Source organism: Diadema antillarum, unplaced genomic scaffold, assembly GCF_040938485.1.
Source record: "Diadema antillarum isolate AM-2024a unplaced genomic scaffold, OU_Dant_1.0 seq00000966_RagTag, whole genome shotgun sequence".
Taxonomy (NCBI): Eukaryota; Metazoa; Echinodermata; class Echinoidea; order Diadematoida; family Diadematidae; genus Diadema; species Diadema antillarum.
The window spans coordinates 21557-40441 of NW_027271812.1; the positions used below are offsets into that span (position 1 = coordinate 21557).

The 18885-nt window shown below is 40.3% G+C and overlaps 1 protein-coding gene across 1 annotated transcript in view; it reads right to left on the reverse strand.

Annotated features, from left to right (window-relative positions):
* The window catches only part of LOC139741958 (uncharacterized), a 149116-nt gene that overhangs the window by 7187 nt on the left and 123044 nt on the right, over positions 1–18885 (reverse strand). The window contains exons 34-48 of the mRNA XM_071652524.1: positions 18070–18403; positions 16984–17168; positions 15897–16109; positions 15344–15505; positions 14393–14588; positions 13269–13491; positions 11604–11624; positions 6969–7119; positions 5948–6169; positions 5049–5333; positions 4394–4603; positions 3090–3257; positions 2274–2437; positions 1733–1859; positions 633–815 (exon numbers count right to left, since the gene is read on the reverse strand). Coding sequence (XP_071508625.1) covers positions 633–815; positions 1733–1859; positions 2274–2437; positions 3090–3257; positions 4394–4603; positions 5049–5333; positions 5948–6169; positions 6969–7119; positions 11604–11624; positions 13269–13491; positions 14393–14588; positions 15344–15505; positions 15897–16109; positions 16984–17168; positions 18070–18403 — 2844 coding nt within the window. The remainder of the gene's footprint in view (positions 1–632; positions 816–1732; positions 1860–2273; positions 2438–3089; positions 3258–4393; positions 4604–5048; positions 5334–5947; positions 6170–6968; positions 7120–11603; positions 11625–13268; positions 13492–14392; positions 14589–15343; positions 15506–15896; positions 16110–16983; positions 17169–18069; positions 18404–18885) is intronic.

Sequence of the window (18885 nt, forward strand, 5' to 3'; positions counted from 1 at the left end):
CCTCCCCTGGGTCCCAAGGGGGGCACCCCTGATTCTGCCATGAACAAACTTGAAACTACAGTCATCAATGTACTAACTCATAGTATTAACTTAGCTCTATCACTTCTGGTTCTAGAGAAGAAGATTTTTACAGATTCCTTAATTTTGGGGGGTTTGGGCCCCCCTGGGGGCCCCCTGGGTGGGGCATGGTGCCCATTTTAACAAATTGAGTTCCTAACCCCCTAGGGATGCTACCTGCCAAGTTTGATGAAAATCGGTCTTGGGGTTTTCAAGAAGAAGATGAAAATGTAAAAAGTTTACGCACGACGCACGACGGACGACGGACGACGGACGACGGACGACAGACGACGGACGACGCACGACGCACGACGGACGCCGGACGAAGGGCGATCGCAATAGCTCACTTGAGCCTTTGGCTCAGGTGAGCTAAAAAGAGGGATTCTGTTTTCTAACGTTCAGTGATATAACTCTTAATAAAATTCAGTGAATGAAATAAACAAATATGCAAACAGAATTTGAGAGAAACCAGACATGCTAGTAAGATTGGGCACAATTCTGCAATTGTTTCAATGGAACCTAACAGCACTAAATGTACATTTTGCAAGTTTTGTGGTTCTGCGACAACAACCAACCTGATGCCGCTGAACTTCCCGCTGCCTGTACTGCCAGATTTCCTCCTCCAGCCTGGACAGCGCCCCCCTGAGCTCCGACTTCTCCGAGCTCAGCTGCGACACGTACAGGCTCATCTCGGCGTTCTGCTGCAGGAGCTTTTCGTTGATGCGAGACGCTGTCAGTGTGACCAGCGGTGGTTGTGACTGCATGGAGTCAGCGAAAGATGGGACGATAAATTTAGGCCATTGCATTTTAAAGGCATAATTTACCATTTGCAGATGAAACAAAAACCCAGCATTAGTGCTTTTAAATAGTGCTAAAACGTGAGTTAGGGATAGAAACAACCACTGAGAAAATTTGAATCAGTAAAATCGATGCTAAGTATTGTTAAATATACAAAATGTGAACAATAGTTATAATAAAAACCGTATACCGTTACGGTTTATTGAGAAAAATACCGACATCTCCTTATACATGTATCTAAGGCTTTATTGCAAAACTTTTATATGGGAAGGTGTTTTGTGGTACAACAGACCTACACATATGCATGAAAGGCGATATCTTGAACATTTTTCAAATGACTGCTCCCAAAGGTAAACTGGACCTTTAAGGCTCACATAACTTGATACTTGTAGTTACTTCATAACATAAATCATTTCCAATGCTGAAAGACTCAAGAAACTTTAGTAAATGCATGACAATCAATTCCAACCCATTATGCCAACAACCAAATCTCCGGATATCAAGAAATGTAGATTTTATCTCCCAAATGCACACAAACTCTTCTTTTGCAATTTTTATAAACTTCAAATAGATGGATGGGTGCAGAAACCTCTAGACTGAAAACCCTGCTGTTCACTGCTCATGTCCATTGAACAACATTTTCGTGGCCTTTGATTAAGACAGAACACTGCAAAAAATTGAATTCCTGCCAATGAACAGTGGATGACTAGATACAATGTATGCTTCCCACTTCATTAGCATGCCTGGGCAAAATCAGATCCATATGTACATGTACAGTACAATAGGCTACACGAGTAACTGTAACAACTAATAACTGGATGATATGGGAGGTATTCAATAGTCTTCTTTTTTTTAATGAGTTCAAGCAAATGCTCACCTCTGACAAGAGAGTTAATGCAGCATGAATTTGTTTCAATTCTGTAATCAACTCTGTAAGACCGCCCTCGGCTGATCGCAGGTCTTGCACTGTGGTCAGTGGAACACTGTCCACTCCAACTGTGGCCCTGGATATGAAGATGAATACACAAGACTATACATTGAAAACATGCTCACTCCATAATTTGCCAGGCATTCTTACTGGGTAATACCTGGTAAAGAGGTAATATACTGTAAAATGATAAGAAGTACATCTTATGGGAAGACAAATTGAAATCAAGTCTTTTTCAGTAACACTGGTCATCATTCTGAAAAAATACTGGTAAAAAATTTATCCCAAAGAAAATATTATCTTTCAAGAATATTCCTTACCAAAAAAAAAAAAAAAAAAAAAGGAAAAGAAATTAATGCATAGTAAATTGGTCTTGCTGGTACATCATCTTAAAAAATTGAAGGCTAAGTGAATTTTTTTACAGGTGAATCACAGAGTGAGATGTAAACTTCTTAAATCTAACAGAAGACCACAAAATATCCAAACCCACCTCTCAATTCTGGCCAGTTCCTCCTGTTGTTTGACCGCCATGAGCTGTAGTCTTTGTCTCACAGATTCCAACTGGCCCTTGTAAAGGTCCAAACTCGCCCGCTCCGAGTTAATTGGGGTGCCCTCTCTTCTCCTGTACGATCCCTTTGATTCACTGCTCGATTCCTGCACACAACGGATTCAAAAGCGATTACAGTTTGATTTACAATGTTATAGAGGAACTTTAGCATCCCACATTGACAGAAAAATCATTCCTGTATAATTTGCTCAATAGACAGTGTCTTTAACAATTTACAATAAATGACTTCAATCTTTTCTTCTGTTTTTTTCACCACTAAAAATTGACGTCAGGCCACCAAATTTCCAAAAACCTCTTCATTTGGTGGCCCAATCGGGAAACTAAAATTCACAATGAAATTTTATATTTCCTGTCATTTTGGGCAACTACAATGTACGTTCCTTTTTCAGGTCACCATAAATTCAAATTCAAAGAGTTTAGTTGTCCAAACGGGCCGTCAGAGAAAAAAGTTTGTTTCAGAGCCTGTTTATATATATACAACATACATGATATATATTTATTGCATAGAGAATCTTAAAGATTATAATGTGCTATATTAACCCGTTGGGAACGGTTTGATTTTGCTGCGGCACGTATTTCCCATAGACACCTGCCCGAGTATACTTGAGACTTGTCCTCAACAGGTTAATGCAAATTATCATTATTTTCAATATCACCTGCACTGCAGCCGAAGACAATGACTCAATTTACAAGAGAGAGAAAAAAAATGTGAGAGAGAGCTAAACACTCTGCACTCACCACTTCCACCGATCTGTGAATGTGAGTTTCGGTCGTCGTCAGCTGGGAATCCTTCAGTCTAGCGTTTTCTCTTCTCAGCTGCTTGACCGTCCGCTGACTCTCGGTCAGCTCGTCCTCCAGGGCGTCCATCTTCTGTCTGTCCAGCTGGCGTTCCAGCGTGCGGTCTCGCTGATGTGATGTAAGAGAGCAATCAACGGCACATTACTCTTTGAATGTGCACGACATTTCACGGTGCAGGTTACACTACGTAGTAATGCTACTTTCATGGACAGAAGCACAGATGGACTTCGCCAACAACTAGGCTATTTGTCACATCTCTGCAAAAATTTGTGCTGTCACTAAGGATGGTAAATTTAACACTGCAACTGATTGACAAATTGCCCTACATCGACATAAATACATATTTACGTCGATGTAGGGCAATTTGTCAATAAGTTGCAATGAAAACATCTCAACGGATGAATTTCATGAATTTGAAAAATTTTACACTTTACACCTTTTAAATGGACACGGTAAGAAGTACCAAAAAATCAAGTGTCTGATCTCTATCTAAATAACTTTAATGTTAGTTACCATTAAAATGAAAGATAGCACATGCCTTTAAACCATGAAGTCCTAATTGAGTGAGGAATTGTATTTCCGTCTTGATGGCACCTCTGTGCTGTGATCAGTAATCTCCCTTGTACGATAAAAAGCTGTACCATCAACAAAAAAGGCAACTTCTTTCTTGCTGCATAATATGCATGACCAAAATGAACTTGATGGCCATGGGGAATAGAGATGGATTGGATAGTAGCTTGGATTAAACTGAAATGGAATGGACGGGATTGAAAATGAATTGGATTGGATTGTGGGATTGGCTTGGGTTAGATTGGATTGGACTAGAATGGACTGGAATGGATTGGAATCGATTAGGAATCGGAATGGACTGGATTGGATAGGATTGGATGGGATTGGATTGGATTGGATTGGATTGGATTGGATTGGACTGGACTGGGCATTGGAATGGAGGGCATTGGAATGGAATGAATTGGATTTGGCTTGGACTGGTCTGGTCTGGGATTGAATGGAATTGAATGAATTGAACATAATTGAATTGGATAGGATAGAATAGGATAGGACAGGATAATGTATTAGCCTGGATTAGAACCACATGCTTCGTACTTGGATTTGGATTTGGAGAGATCGGATTGGAATGGATTGGATAGAATAGGATATTGTACGATAGGATATTGTGGGATAGGATATTGGATTAAGACTAGATTTGACTGGATTAGACTGGATTAGACCCACAAGCCTCATACCTGTCTCTGCTTCTCATTCTCCTTCTCCTTCTGCCACTCCTTGGCCCGCTGCCTCTCCGCCTCTTTCTCCGTCTCCCTGCGAGCCTCCTCGTCCAGCTCTCGCTCCTTCTGGTTGGTCAGGGCTGCCCGGAGCTGATCACACTCGGCCTGGGCCTTGGACGCCGCCTCCTGCTCCGCGGCCAGCTTGTTGCTGAGATCTCGACACTGGGACTGCGCAGACAAAAATGATGGAACTGAAATGATACGTGTATATGTCTCCTTCCTAAACTTCTTCTATCAAAGATATTTATATGATGATAAAAACAATTATGATGGAGATGGTGACAACAATAATCATAATAATAATTGTCATCATTTAATTATAATACTTATGGAATTGTAATAACATATCAATGCCTGCTGGCATAATTAGCTACTCACAGCTTTCCCTGATAAAAACAATGGTGATGGTGATGATGATGATGACAGTAATCATAATAATAATTGTCATCATTTAATCATAATACTTATGGAACTGTCATAATATATCAATGCCTGCTGGCATAATTACCTACTTCCAACTTTCCCTTCCCACCTCCATCGCCAACTCTCATCAAATAACTTCACCCGATGAATTCAACAATCACATCCCTCTTTTATCTCCAACCAAACTCACATTGAGGTTCTCCACACTCTCCTTCAGCTTTCTCGTCACAGCCTTCTCCCGCTCCACGGCACCTGAACCCTGCGACCTCTCGGAGTGAAGCGCCCCCTCCAGGCGACCCCGCTGACCCTCCAGCTCTTGGATGGCCGCATGGAGGTCTCCGGCCTTCCGCCGCTCTGCGTCCAGCAGGTTCTGGAGGTCGGCGACGGCCGATTTGTCCCGCAGAGAGTCCTCGGCAAAGGTGCGGCGTTCTTGCTCCAAGTTCTCGTGAAGCTGGGCGTTTAACGTCTGTTCGCGCTGGGGGGATCAAGAAAACCAGGAATTACGTGTAGCTTCTCAGTCTCTGGATTTACACTTTTTTGACACATTACAATAACTTTATAACAATCAAACGTCATCTACAACAGAATATGACATTCTCTACATCACACAATAGGCCTATATAAAGTACAATGTGTATACCATGCATGCAGAAAGATCCATGACGTACGAGTGGGCAATGAAAGAGATACATGTAATTTCTGACAAATAACATACAATTGTATCCTTCACCTCTCAACCAAAAAAAAAAAATAATGTAAACTGTATAAATGAAGTCAATGTTGACTGACAAGACTTCTCACTCCCCCACCCTTCAAAAAAAACAAACAAACAAACAAATGATGATTACATGGCATTGCATATTTACCCAAAGTAATGAAATATTTCAGTTCTTTCCACCATCCAGAATAAAACAGTACCATTTTACAAGATTGGGAGATATCCATGCCTGTGAATCGAGTTCATTTCCAAACACTGACTTCACAAAATCTCTCTTTAAAACTTTACATCACCAAATGAATATGACAAGGGAGAGAATCCAAAGAAATTTTACTGAGTGAATCTGTGGGGAACATCATAGGCAATGCTACCTGTAGTGCTGTGTGCATCTCCTGACATCGCGTCTTCTCGACGTCCAACGCCCTCTTGAGTTCAACCGTCCTCATCTTCTCCGAGCTGGCGGTGTTGGCGCTCTGCATCCGCTCTGCCTCCAGCTCGCGTCCCAGATTCTCCGCCCTCTGTTTGGCGCCCTCTAGCGACCTGCCGATCTCCGCTGACTTCTGCCTCTCGGCCTCCAGCTCTCTCCTCAGCTCCTGGAAATGGCACAAGTAAAAAATCCTTGTATATCAGCGTGTTTTATCTTTCACTGCTTGTCATAGGAAGGGTCGAGAAAATTCTGCAATCACACTGAGCACTAGTCAAGAGGGGTGCATCAATTTTTACTGGTGGTATGTTTGATATCATATGATCGTTGCATCTATGGCAAGCCAAAAGGAACTGCATCCAGCAAATTTTGCCAAGTGTCAGTACTTATCAGAAATATGATTAAAACAATTGCTATTTAACAAAAATTTGTCCACTCTTTGGTGAAACAGATGATGTACATCTTTTTTGTGGGTCAGTAGGAAGAGTGTGCATGTGGTAACTATGGAATCTACATTGTAGTCTAAACCACTTCACTGCACCTTGTTGGTTATAAACAATTCCACAGCTACATTGTACCTTATGAACACAACTCCTACTGATGCACTAAAACCTGTGCATCATTTGCATACTGCAAGCCCACCCATTTCGTTTTGATGTCTAAAACACTTTGTAAGTTTACATCATCTAAGTGCATGCATTCCAGTAGCCTTTGGGAAGGTCACAACGGGGAGAGACCAAAACGACATCTACACCAATCTTCTGAAAATGGCAAACTACTTTTAATCACGTTTCATGACCAAAGTGCCGCTACGTGCAGAGTTAACCTCTGGCCTCACCAATGTTGCAAATTCTTCTCAAAGGCTATGAAATGGGCCACCCAGTTCCTATAAGCAAGGGTTAACGTCAAAGCCCAAAGACCGGCTGAGTGGTAAAAATCCACAACACTTATCGTGCCCCCAACTGTACCTTGGCCAGTTTCTGGTCCCGGTCCCGACCCTGCGAGGACCGCTCAGCTTCTAGGGCCAGTGCCTCGTGGAGCTTGGCCACGTTGCGCTTCTCAGACTCCAGTGATTCCGTGAGGGAGGAGGACCGCACCTTCTCAGCCTCTAGGGCAGCTCTGCGGAGTCAACAAAATGGGAGACTAAGTTTCACATCTGAACACATCTTTACAAGTGATCAAAATTCAGACGAAGTGGGTAACAAGGAGATGGGGGTACTATAACACTAAACATTAAACATTAACTTTGAAATCCAAACACATCCAAGGATGATCCTTGTACATAGGGTCCTACATGAGAAGTGGAAGGTGGGAGTTTGGGGACAATACAGTAGTAGACATTAAATCTTAACTGAACCTAAGTGAGTGGGATGTCTGGATATCTAAAGTGTGAAGGGGTCATTTCTGCAGGTGGCATCAAGTTCAACAAAAGATATAAACATTCTATTAAATCAAACACATCCAGGTGGGACCTTGGGGGGGATCTGGGAATATTGGAAATGGAGAGGGGCACAATCGGGAGTACCATATGTACAGTGTACACTGTCATAGAGATAAACTTTACTACTAAACACAACCATAGGCACGATCTTACAGAAACAAAATTTGGAGAGGGGGAGTTATGGGGCAGGTAGTGGCTCTCTTTCAATTCTAAGCATTTGTAATCTCCACAGAATTTCTAGATTATCCTTGGATTGGGACAAGAATCCATCACCTTTCAGATCACTGATTAACTAATGAATCTCAAATATTCTCTGAAATGATTATCATTTCCCTATGTGCTCAGTATGTCTTACAGGTTTGAATATTTTTATATCAGCACTGATGTTACAGCAATAACATAAAGCTTTCACTGTCACATCAACTCGGCAAATCCTCGCATTATCTACGAGTTGATCTTGTCTAATTCTGTAAGAGCTCCTACCCTAAGAATGTATACAGGATGATGTCCTGAGTTATTCCTTTTTTATTTCCATTCTTCTTGTTGGTCTTGTTCAGAAAGGCTTAAATCCTTACAAAAGGTTTCCAATAAAAAACAACCATCATTCTTTAAAGGACAAGTTCACCTTCATATACATGTGGATTGAGTGAGGGCAACAATATTAGTAGAACATATTAGTGAAAGTTTGGGGGAAATCTGACAATCCGTTCAAAAGTTATGAATTTTTAAAGTATCTGTGCAATCACTGCTGGAGGAGAAGACTACTACAGTGTATGATGTCACATGCGCACAACAATATAAGGAAAATAAAAAGAGAATTTCACAAAACTCTACTTTTTGAATAAAGTGCACATTTCTTCGACTTGTTACTGACTTATGTTAGGGGTAATATTATTCCCCCTGACTTCTGAAAGACAGAAGTCAAGTGTTCTTTTATTATGTGAGAAAAGTGAGAATGTCTTGAATTTTCTTTATACTTTCTTTATATGGTTGTACTCATATGACATCACAAGCTATAGTAGTCTTCTCATCCAGCCATGACTTAGCAGAAACTTCAAAAATTCATAACTTTTGAACGGATTGTCCAATTTTCCTCAAACTCTCACTGATGTGTTCTACTAATACTGCTGCATTCACTCAACCCACATGTCTATGAAGGTGAACTTGTCCTTTAATATACCAATATCCCACATATACATGTACTCTGCTTTATATGCTGATGGCAATATGGATAAGGCATCTGTCATCTTCAGCTCTGCATAAAAGTTATTATCATCTAGCCCTTCTATCCCCGAGTGAATATAATTATCAGCAAGAATGGTCACAAGCAAGAAATGTTCACTGCTTTTGGGTTCTCATGTATCTCTCCTTTTACTTTTTCTCACTTTTCTCTCTCTCTATCCCCATTGTGCATAATGATGATGGATGGGAGAGTGGATTTATCCATCATTTTCAAAAGTGCTGAATCATAGGGGTTTTCCTTATAGAAAACTATACTTGCATTGGATATTATGAATGCAGTTGCATTATAGCAGCACTACACTAGCTTATTGTGGTGCTTCATACACATGTATCAAAATGATGTGTACCATTGTGAGATGTATGCCTGTGTGTAAGAATGCCGCAGTAAATATAATAATTGGATGGTGGGAACACTTTGCACCTATTATAGAATAGATATGCTAACAAATATGATTCAGAAAACAGTTGCATCGTAAAACAATGCTGCTTCGTCATGTTATGCAGAGTCAGTTCGGTGCAGTGTCTAATGCATTTTTTCAAGTTCTATTTTTTTCCATCATTCAATTCATCAACAATAAAATTGTCAGCATGGTTAAAAGAATTTGACAAACTAAAAGATTTGATGAAATACACTTGTACAACTACATGTACCTGCCACATCTTTCATTGCATGGAGTATACCAAGGCATTGATTAGTGCGATCAAATAATGCAAAAGAAGAATTTGTTAGTAACTGAGTACAAAAGAAAATCTTTTCAACCTCAAGAAATCCGGACTTTGACAATGAAAAACTACTCAACTTCAATAAATCAAAAACTTTCAAAGACTATTACAAAATAGTCAGACACACTACAGCATTGAAGTTCTACAACTTTACAGTTACAAAATCACTACAAATTTGCAGAAATACTATTTCCACCAAATACTACATCTTAAATTGAGATTCTTTCAATTTACAATAACATATCAAATAAACAACACCAGGAACTCCCCTCAGTTATTCTGTGGAAATACTACATAATCAATTTCATTTCATAAGTCTCGATATGAGACTAGGCATAATTGTGTATGAGAATGTGCAAGAACCCACCCATGCAAAAATCTTCAATTCATTTGCTGCCATGTTCTAGGAAGGAGCAAAGGTGCTTTGTTCCTGCTATTTTACATCACTGAGGTACAAATTATTCATTTACTTTCTCATAGTGACAGCCTGACATTTACATCAACATTACCTTTGACAAGGAAAAATACAATCAAACATCGTTCGTGGATAAGAAATTAAAATATTTTCTAAGAAATGAAACTACAATAATCAGAGAAACATACACAACAGCATGCACACACCATGAATCAATGCAAACATCATCACTTGTGTATATCATTACCAACAGAAAACAGGTGACTGAGATTCTCACAGGCATTGACCCTACCAAAATCAATCAAAGAAATCACTGAGACATGCAGAACCGACTGTGGTAGCAACAAAATATTTAAGGGCATCAGTAGACGTGAGTGTAAGAGGTCAGACGTGCAAACAAAAAATAAAAAAGTGTTTTGTTTCCCCAAAAAAAGAAGTACAAAATTCTTCAAAGCAGATGAAAAAGAAAGGATCATGAAAGACAAAATATATATATAGATTTGCAGGGATCTGGCTTCCATATAAGTAAAAATATATAGTAAAAATGTACATTGTAGAGACTGAATGTAAAGGGACGAAACTTGTAATACTCGGTTGGTTTCGAATTATTGCACACAGTCAAACAATTTGATATATTTCATGGGAGTACTTCTCTTATGATTGGACAAATAAACGCAAAGCAATTATTCCTCTGAATAAATATTTCATTTTCTAAATGATTTGTCAGATAGAATATGTACTTTAATCTGGCATAGGACATGCTAGCCCTCCCCTCCCCCCCCCCAAAAAAAAAAAATTTTATAATAATAACACCCTGCTTTGTGATATTCTTTAGCTATAAATATTGTGTATCACATCACAGTGTATAGTGGATATGTATGGGTGGAAACAAGAGAAAACAAATTGAAATTGAAAAAAAATATATATATATTTGCTTAACATTCATTTTATATGTATGCGTGCATGTGTTGTATCAACATGAGTGATAGTGCACGTTTCAGTGTTTCTGAGAAAGAAAGATACTTGCTACTCATGTATTCAACCCATGTGTCCAAGGACAACATAAATCTTTCATCTTCTCTCGTCTCATTCGAGCCTTGAATGGGGTGACTGGCCATGACAATATCTCGTGGAATGCTACTTGATCAAATCAAAGATTTTTTCTCGGTTTGTGTAAATTTTGAAGGATGTATTTCTCTGTGCTGCTTAGTATCTCTTTACAGACTTTGTGTCAACCATGTTGTCCACTTCTGTGATTTGAGACTCAAAGGCTTGTGGCTTAGCCTTGCGACGAGTTGAAAACCAAAGTTCGAGTTTAAAATGTATGAGCGATTATACATTAGGTCTTATTGAAAATCCACCGGTAAAGTGTATGATGAATATGAAATTAAAAAAAAAAGACTATAAAAAGCACTGGAGTATTTTTCTTGGTCAGTATCAATTTTTTTTCAATTTGATTCTTGATATGGGGGGGGGGGGGGGGGGGTGGATTAGTTTGAACCAATAAGTAATTCCATGCTGATTGATATACATGCATAACAACGGAGGCAAGGTGCACATTAGTATTTTGTATGGTACATAAGTGTGAAGCCCTTGGACTGAAGCATTTTTCTCTTTCTATTGTGTTAAGTGTTACAGCTTGGGGAGTATATATTCATGATTAGTGGGAGTTAAGGTTAGAAGGGAGAGGATGATATATAGCTGCTATAAGGGGTGGGCGATGGTGGTTGCTATGGTAATCAGGCACTGTACATATCATTAGCGGTTGCCCTGGTAACTTACAAGGCACTCTCGGCCACGCTCCTGTGTTATCAAAACAAGAAGCCAAGGGTTGGCGACGAAAACGACGGAAAGAGGATAGATAGATAGAAGAAGATCGGTTAATGTCAAGTAATTTTCACAGATGCCTCAAACACAAAGACAGATAGAGCTACAAACATTGTATGATGCAGTTCTGTGCTTTATATGTGAAACATATTGCAGAGAATGCTGGTCACAGAGACTCACAAGCACAAGAGACGGTTGCTACGAAGAAATAAGATGTTTTGTCCATCATATTGACATCTCAAGATAGGTTAGAAAATGTTGATATCAATGTACAATTTCCTTGCACATACATGTAACATGTTTCTAATTCAATCAGTGTAACAGCAAGAGCAACCAGATTACTAGAATTTTTTTTTTTCATTCACAGAGAGAAATGACTAATCATACAGTGATCTCAGGACTGCCTCATATCTTTCTTTGGGGTATTAGATATTTGAAAGTATAAACTGGCGACCACAATTCTTTCATTTGTAGATGAAGGATGCATTCTCTATTTTGTTTCCAATGAAAAAGATGGAAAACTTGAGCTTTACCTGAAAAAAAAAAGTGCTGTACAGACACATTAACATGTCAAAATTGCAGCTCACAATGGAACAAAGATTGGATCATTAGCATGATTTTTTTTTTTCAATGGAATTTTCAAGTCATAATTCATTCCTGCAATTAAAACTTTGCAACCCATATATAACTGACACCTGATTAAAGAGGACATAGACAGAAAGAGAGACAACAACAAGAAAATACAGTCACTCAGCACTAACATAGCAGATTGTACTGCACAGGTACAGGTTGATATACAACATTTTGCAGAAGGAAAGGTTCGCAACGAGGGTGTGGTGTATCGATTCGATTACATACTGAGTAGCTGGCATTGACAGGACAATAGGGGGTGCGGAATATGTCAATCCATCAATCATTGGTTTATATATCGACAGATTAGGCGTGAGAGTGGAGTGAAGAAGCACACAATTTTTAGGGAGGAATTGATGATGGCATCACATTCATAAATTAATATAAAATGAATGGGAAAATTTATAAGTGCTCACAAACAAATTAAGTGGTTTGCAACACACTCAGCTCTGATACTGATAGTGCCCTTGTTTGATTCTTTTTTGTTTGTTATTAAGTCAAATTTCATTTTGAAGCTCACACAGACATAATAATTACATATTGTTGTGTTAATCAGTAAAACAGTAAGGATGAAAGGAAAAGCTGATGTCACCAAAGGGGTCGCAGTATGTGATGGTCAGTATATTTCGGCCATATCCCTGGAAATAAAAGAGTTATGTTCAGAGACTAGTCACTCAATTCTGGGGCCCTGTTTCACAGAGCACTTCATGACAATTGCTGCATTAAAAAAAGTGCAGCTGCCATGGTATCAAACGGTCAACACCTTAGCCAGCTGCAAGCATCTTCCGTGGTTACTGTAGTACCTGCAACCCTTGAAAGTTGTAATAATTGCATGCAACACAGGAACACTAAAGATGCCTACAGCTGATTAGCTGTTTCAAGATCATCGTGATCATATCAGAATTTACAGTAACTTGATATGATTGTAAGGCTCTAAACTGGGCCCTGGTTCTGGAGTTGAAATGAAGGCAGATGAAATTTAATACTCACGCCACATCGACGACTCTTCGCTCGAAGTCATCCCGCTGCACGTGGACCCTGTCCAGCAGCGCTTGGAGGTCGGCGATCTCGTCACGGAGGTCAGAGACCAGCTTCTTCTCGTTGGCGAGTGCAGCGCCGAGCTGGGACAGCTTCTGCCGCTCCACAGTCAGGGAGGTTCGAAGGTCATCGGCTAGGATACGCTCCTGTCGGAACTTGTGCTCCATTGTTTCAACTGGTAACAAGTCAATAGGGAAAGAGGATTTACCAGTGGGGCAAAAGTTCACCAAAATATCAAACCTAGTGTATCAATTCCATTACTTGTGCCCACATCCACTGATCACGAATGCTTACAGATATATTAAACAAAAGTGCATATCAATAAGTAGACTAGACTCTTCCTCTGTCTAGTCCATGGGCATGTCTGCATTAATCAGCGTAACATTTGTGTCAACACAATTTGCATCATGTAACAAAGTAAACATGTACATGTATATCAGTCATGATATATAAGGCACTTTGCTATCTGTACATGTACATGCATAGGAGTAGAAGATGTAAAAAATTTGGTGAATATGGAATCATCATTATCACAAGAAAGAGAATATAACATCCTCGAAGGGTACCATTAACAAACTATCTATATTCTTTTATTTCTTGATGAATTTATGTGTCTTTCGTGGTAAATCCAGGAGACACGCATATATTGCTACAACCATCAAGAAAGTTCTAAGGAAATGCAAGGCTTAGGTCTGGTGAGAGCAGGTGGAACAATCTGAAAACATGATGTCTACCTATTTAGCATGTTGCATGTGATAGAAGATTACAGTAAAACCAGATCGAGAAATCACATTTGTCCAAAAAAAAAATAAGACCCCATAATACAGTGCATTCCCGTTATAATGAACAAGGTTATAACAAAATTCCGGTTACAGTGAAGTTAAAATTTAACATTTTTTACTCTATGTATTTTTATTGTTTATTTGCTCGGTTATAACTAAATTTCGATATAACGAGAGAAAAATGCCTGTCCCAAGGACTTTGTTATAACGGGACTACACTGTATCACAAAAGAAGCATTCTAAAGTGCGAGGGAATCCCATTGCGCTTTCACAAAGCGCCTGTCACCGACTCACGCTGTCTCTTCAGCTGCTTCTCCCGATTGGAGCTCTGCTCCTCGAGGGCGCTAAGCTGCTGGGCCGACTTCTGCCGCACCTCCTGCAGCTCAATGCGGGTGGCGTTGTGGTTCATCCTCAGGTCGTGCACCTCGGCGAGCAGCGAGGAGCGGTCTGCTCCATAGATCTGCTCCATGGCAGCCTTGTGGTGGCTCTCCTGCAAAGAAAGAATGCATCATAATGAAACCCATGAACTGTATATGCCGTATATTCCACAAGATTTTTATTTTTGCAAACTTCATAAGTCAAGCGCTATTCACAAATTTCACAAGCAAAATGATCAACTCTGACCTCCACATGAATGAAATGGGTACTCTGCACTAATGTTTCCCTTCATTTCTTTACTCCACAATCACAAATTCAACCACTCGTAAATAGTTGAGAAGTCTCAATTCATGAATAATTTGACTTGCTAAATATACGGCAAACACACTATTGTAGCAAGTTCTGAAGTACTTTAGACCAATGGACAGTTCAGTTAAAGATTCTATGATACACTGGAGAGGAAAAGACTGAATTCACAGCAGAACTCCACATTACAAACAATGTCTTGATATACTACGCATCATGGGTGTAGGGCTGAGATGATTACATCTGCAGAATCACAGAACAACAACAGAGATCCTTTAAAACTACAGTGTAATACCAGACATTGGAACAGAAACTCATGATGAATCCAAATACCATAGTCACAGGCAATTACAAGTACCTTCACACCAAACTCAAGCCAGCCTACTGTGGGGCATTGTGACAGGAAAAAAGACAAAAGAATTTTTATTTCTTTTTTTTTTTTTTTGGGGGGGGGGGGAAGGATTCAGTGACCCATTTGTGTATAAAAGGACGCAAAATGTTGAACAAAAGTTCTGTGCCATTTTACCGGTGGCAATCGCAACATCAAGACTTCCTGCCCACCTGTTCTCGTATCCTGCGTTCCAGGAGCTGGACCTGCGATAGGTCCTGGTCCCCGCTGGCCACCACATGGGTCCGCAGCTCCGACAGTAGGGACTCCCTCTCCTGGTCGAAGACGGCCTGAATGGCTCTCAGCAGGTCACCCCTCCAGTCTGACTCATCCGTCTTAAACACCAGGTGGAAAAACCAACAGAAATCAGACACACTTTTTACCTTCCAAGACGTGGAAATAAAGCTTGACAAATGCTTGACTGATCTCTGAATCAAATTACGGAGAGATATGGGCAACATTGTTTGACTGGAAGATGTTCAAACACCATTCGCACCGCAAATAATTGTGACTATTCAGAAAAAAAAAGTGTGACTAGATGCATTTCAGAAACGTCACACTTTTAGTGGTGCGCAGATTGCAATTTGAATCTCATTTATAGTTGTGATTATTTCGGTCCACACATATAAAAAAACAGTTTTTGTGTCACGATTCATATCATGACCTACTATAATCATGACTATTGGTGGTTGTGTGAATGGATCTATGTAGCCCTCCCATCCTTACGGTCAGTCCCGCAGTGGTCTGGGTGATGAGGTCCTTCAGAGCTTGGATAGCGTCCAGCAGGGCCTGCTTTTCGTTCTGCCAGGCACTCTGCAGCGAGGCCACATCGGTGCCCCGCCTCACTGAAGGCAGGGGCGAGGTCGCCTGGCGCAGGTACCGCAGGTCTGACAGTGACAGAACCTGAAGTCCCTCACTGTGCAGCCGGGCCAAGACGCTCTGTTTGGGGAGAAAATAAGTCACATTAATTTCTACAAAAGCTGTTATTTTTGTGAGGGTTTAATTTGTTTAAATTTTGCAAATCGCTGTTAGGCAGCAAATTCAACAACACACAAAAATATCACTCCACGATCTGTATTAACATGAATAACAGCACTTACGATAGCCTCGGTGTTAAATTGTGAAAACAACATTTTGTGAAAAAGTCTGTCACCTTATTCGGTAAAAATTTCTGTACATGAAAGTAACAGCTTCTACAGTACAAAGAGTTAGAGACATAATTTCCTGCATGGATCTTGCAGATAAAAAATCTTTGCAATCATTACCATACATTACAGATCTATCTCTTTTCAGAAAAAAAAAAAAAATCAGCAAATTGACACTCAATCCTTGCTTTAAAAGCACAAGTTTTCCCAACAGTAAGCGATCTGGGACTGCAAATTTATTGTGCAATATTTAGCATTGAATGCAACTACACGTGTAGACATAAACAAATACATGCAAGAATCAGACATCACAAACAAGTTAATCGCTAACTGTATGCAAGATTCGTTACTTTCATGAAACACACAATTACAATTTATGTACTAACCGAGAAGATACAAGTTTATCAGACAGGAAACAAACTGATCACGTTTATGCAAACTCCAAGAATTTTTATCTCCGCTGTACTGTGAATGCTGCTCAAACTTCACTGGACATAATGCCCTTATTGTTCTTAACAAGCAAAAGTTTGATGCCTTAACACTACAGCTACGGAAAGACATCATTGTATCATCAACTCTCTCTTCATCGTTGATATAATAATTTCAGTAAATGATGGTGGTATTTTGAAATAGCTGTTGTAAGAGGATAACTGAATTGGACCCCTGACCTGTAGTCTCGGCGGTATCTCGCCGTTGCTCGTGTCCAGCTCGCTGGCATCACCGTTGGTCATTGCCCCCTCCCCGGGAGACTGCTCCCTACCAACCCCGCCCTGGCGTCGTCTCAGATGTCCCAGCAGGTTGGAATCCAGTCTGGCCGTGTTCTCCACCTCTTTGTGCAGCAAATTGGCAACATCTGAATGATGAAAATTAACGATAATCAAGATCTTCCACCTTTTTGCACAGCAAATTGGCTGCATCTGATTGACAGACACTACTGATAATCAAGATTTTCCACCTCTTTGTGCTGCAAATTGGTAACAACTGAATTATAGAAATGAATGATTATCATGAAAAATGAAAACTGGAAGAACCTTGTGTGGTTGAATAAATTCTTCAATCAATTTCAAGTTTTGGTATTATTTTTCTCTCTCTCTCTCTCCCCCTCTCTTGCTCTCTCTCTCTCCTCCTTCAATCAAGCCAACATGCCAAGCCAATATGCCTTTTACAGAGATCTGGGGATATAACAAGGCTTTAATACAAACTTTGTCTCTAGAGGTCCATTTGAATCACTTAACTCTTTAAATCTTAAATTTTGGTGGTCAAAAAAATAATGTATTGGCCCAAAACAAAACAAAAAATAACAATCCATTTTGAATCTTAGTAGCCCAATTTGGCCAAAAAGAAATACTGTATACACCAAATAATTCATGAGGCTCTTATCTTAAGGAATTTCACGACTCGGGTACATATCGATAATTTAAAGACACGCGAAAATATTGATTCTGACTGTAACATGAATGTAACAAGCACACATACAGTATATTTAACCATTCAGTACTGTACCCAACGATCGCCAATTTAGCCACTTGAGAAATCGTCAAGAGGTCATGATTCAAGAAAATTTTGACTCACTAAAGATATGGCGTGTAGAGTAACCTTTGGAGAAATTTGATAGCCAACAGTCAATTTTTTAGTGGCCCCAGGCCATTGGCCCACCACTGATGTCGAGCCCTTGACTTAATGATAATAAATTGTACACATTGCACACCAATGACCCCCCCCCCCCCCCCCCCAGTCTTCCAAGTCTGCCTCACCTCCCATAGAGCTGGCATTGCCTGGGGAACCCACAGTGCCTGGTGCACCCACAGTGGCGGCAGCAGCGCTGGCCAGCCTGTCCATCTGCTTGCGGTGCTCCTCCTCGATGCGTGCCTTCTCCTCCCCGTGGGCCGCCATCAGGTCGCGGTTGGTCCGCAGCACCGCCTCGTGGACCTGGCCCTGGTGCCGCTCCTCCAGCAGTTCGAGCTGGTGCTGGTGCTCGAGGCGGAGCTGCTCGATGCGGAGCTCCGCCTCCTTGGCCATTGTCCGCTGGATGTCGGCCACGTGCTGCTGGTGCTGCTGGGTCAGCTCTTCTCGGATCTCATTCAGCTTCTGTCAGGATGCACAGGGAACAATGTTTTTCAAATTAATGAATTTTTGCGTTAACTTGTTGTAATTACAACTGATTGATAACTTGTCCTACAAATTTTGTATGTCAATGTCAATACGAACCGAATATTCAGTATCATAGTATTAGCTACAAAAAACAAAAACAAAAAAACGCAAGAATTTATTCATTTGAATAAATACGCAGTACCCACTGCACGCTATAAGGATCAGGACCAGCATTTTGGCTATCGGGCAAAAGCCTGTCGGTTCAGTGGATACAACGCCTGTCTGGCAATTACGATTATTGCTGGTTCAAATCCAGACTTGGTGTGTATGCCCATGATTTTTTTATCATGGCTACTACTAAAACACTGGATTATCGGTGCTTGTTCACATAGATGTAGGGCAATTTGTCAATCAATTGCAACAGTTCTTTTTTCTTTAAATATTCAATCATGATTCCTTTCGCATCACAACTAACAAAC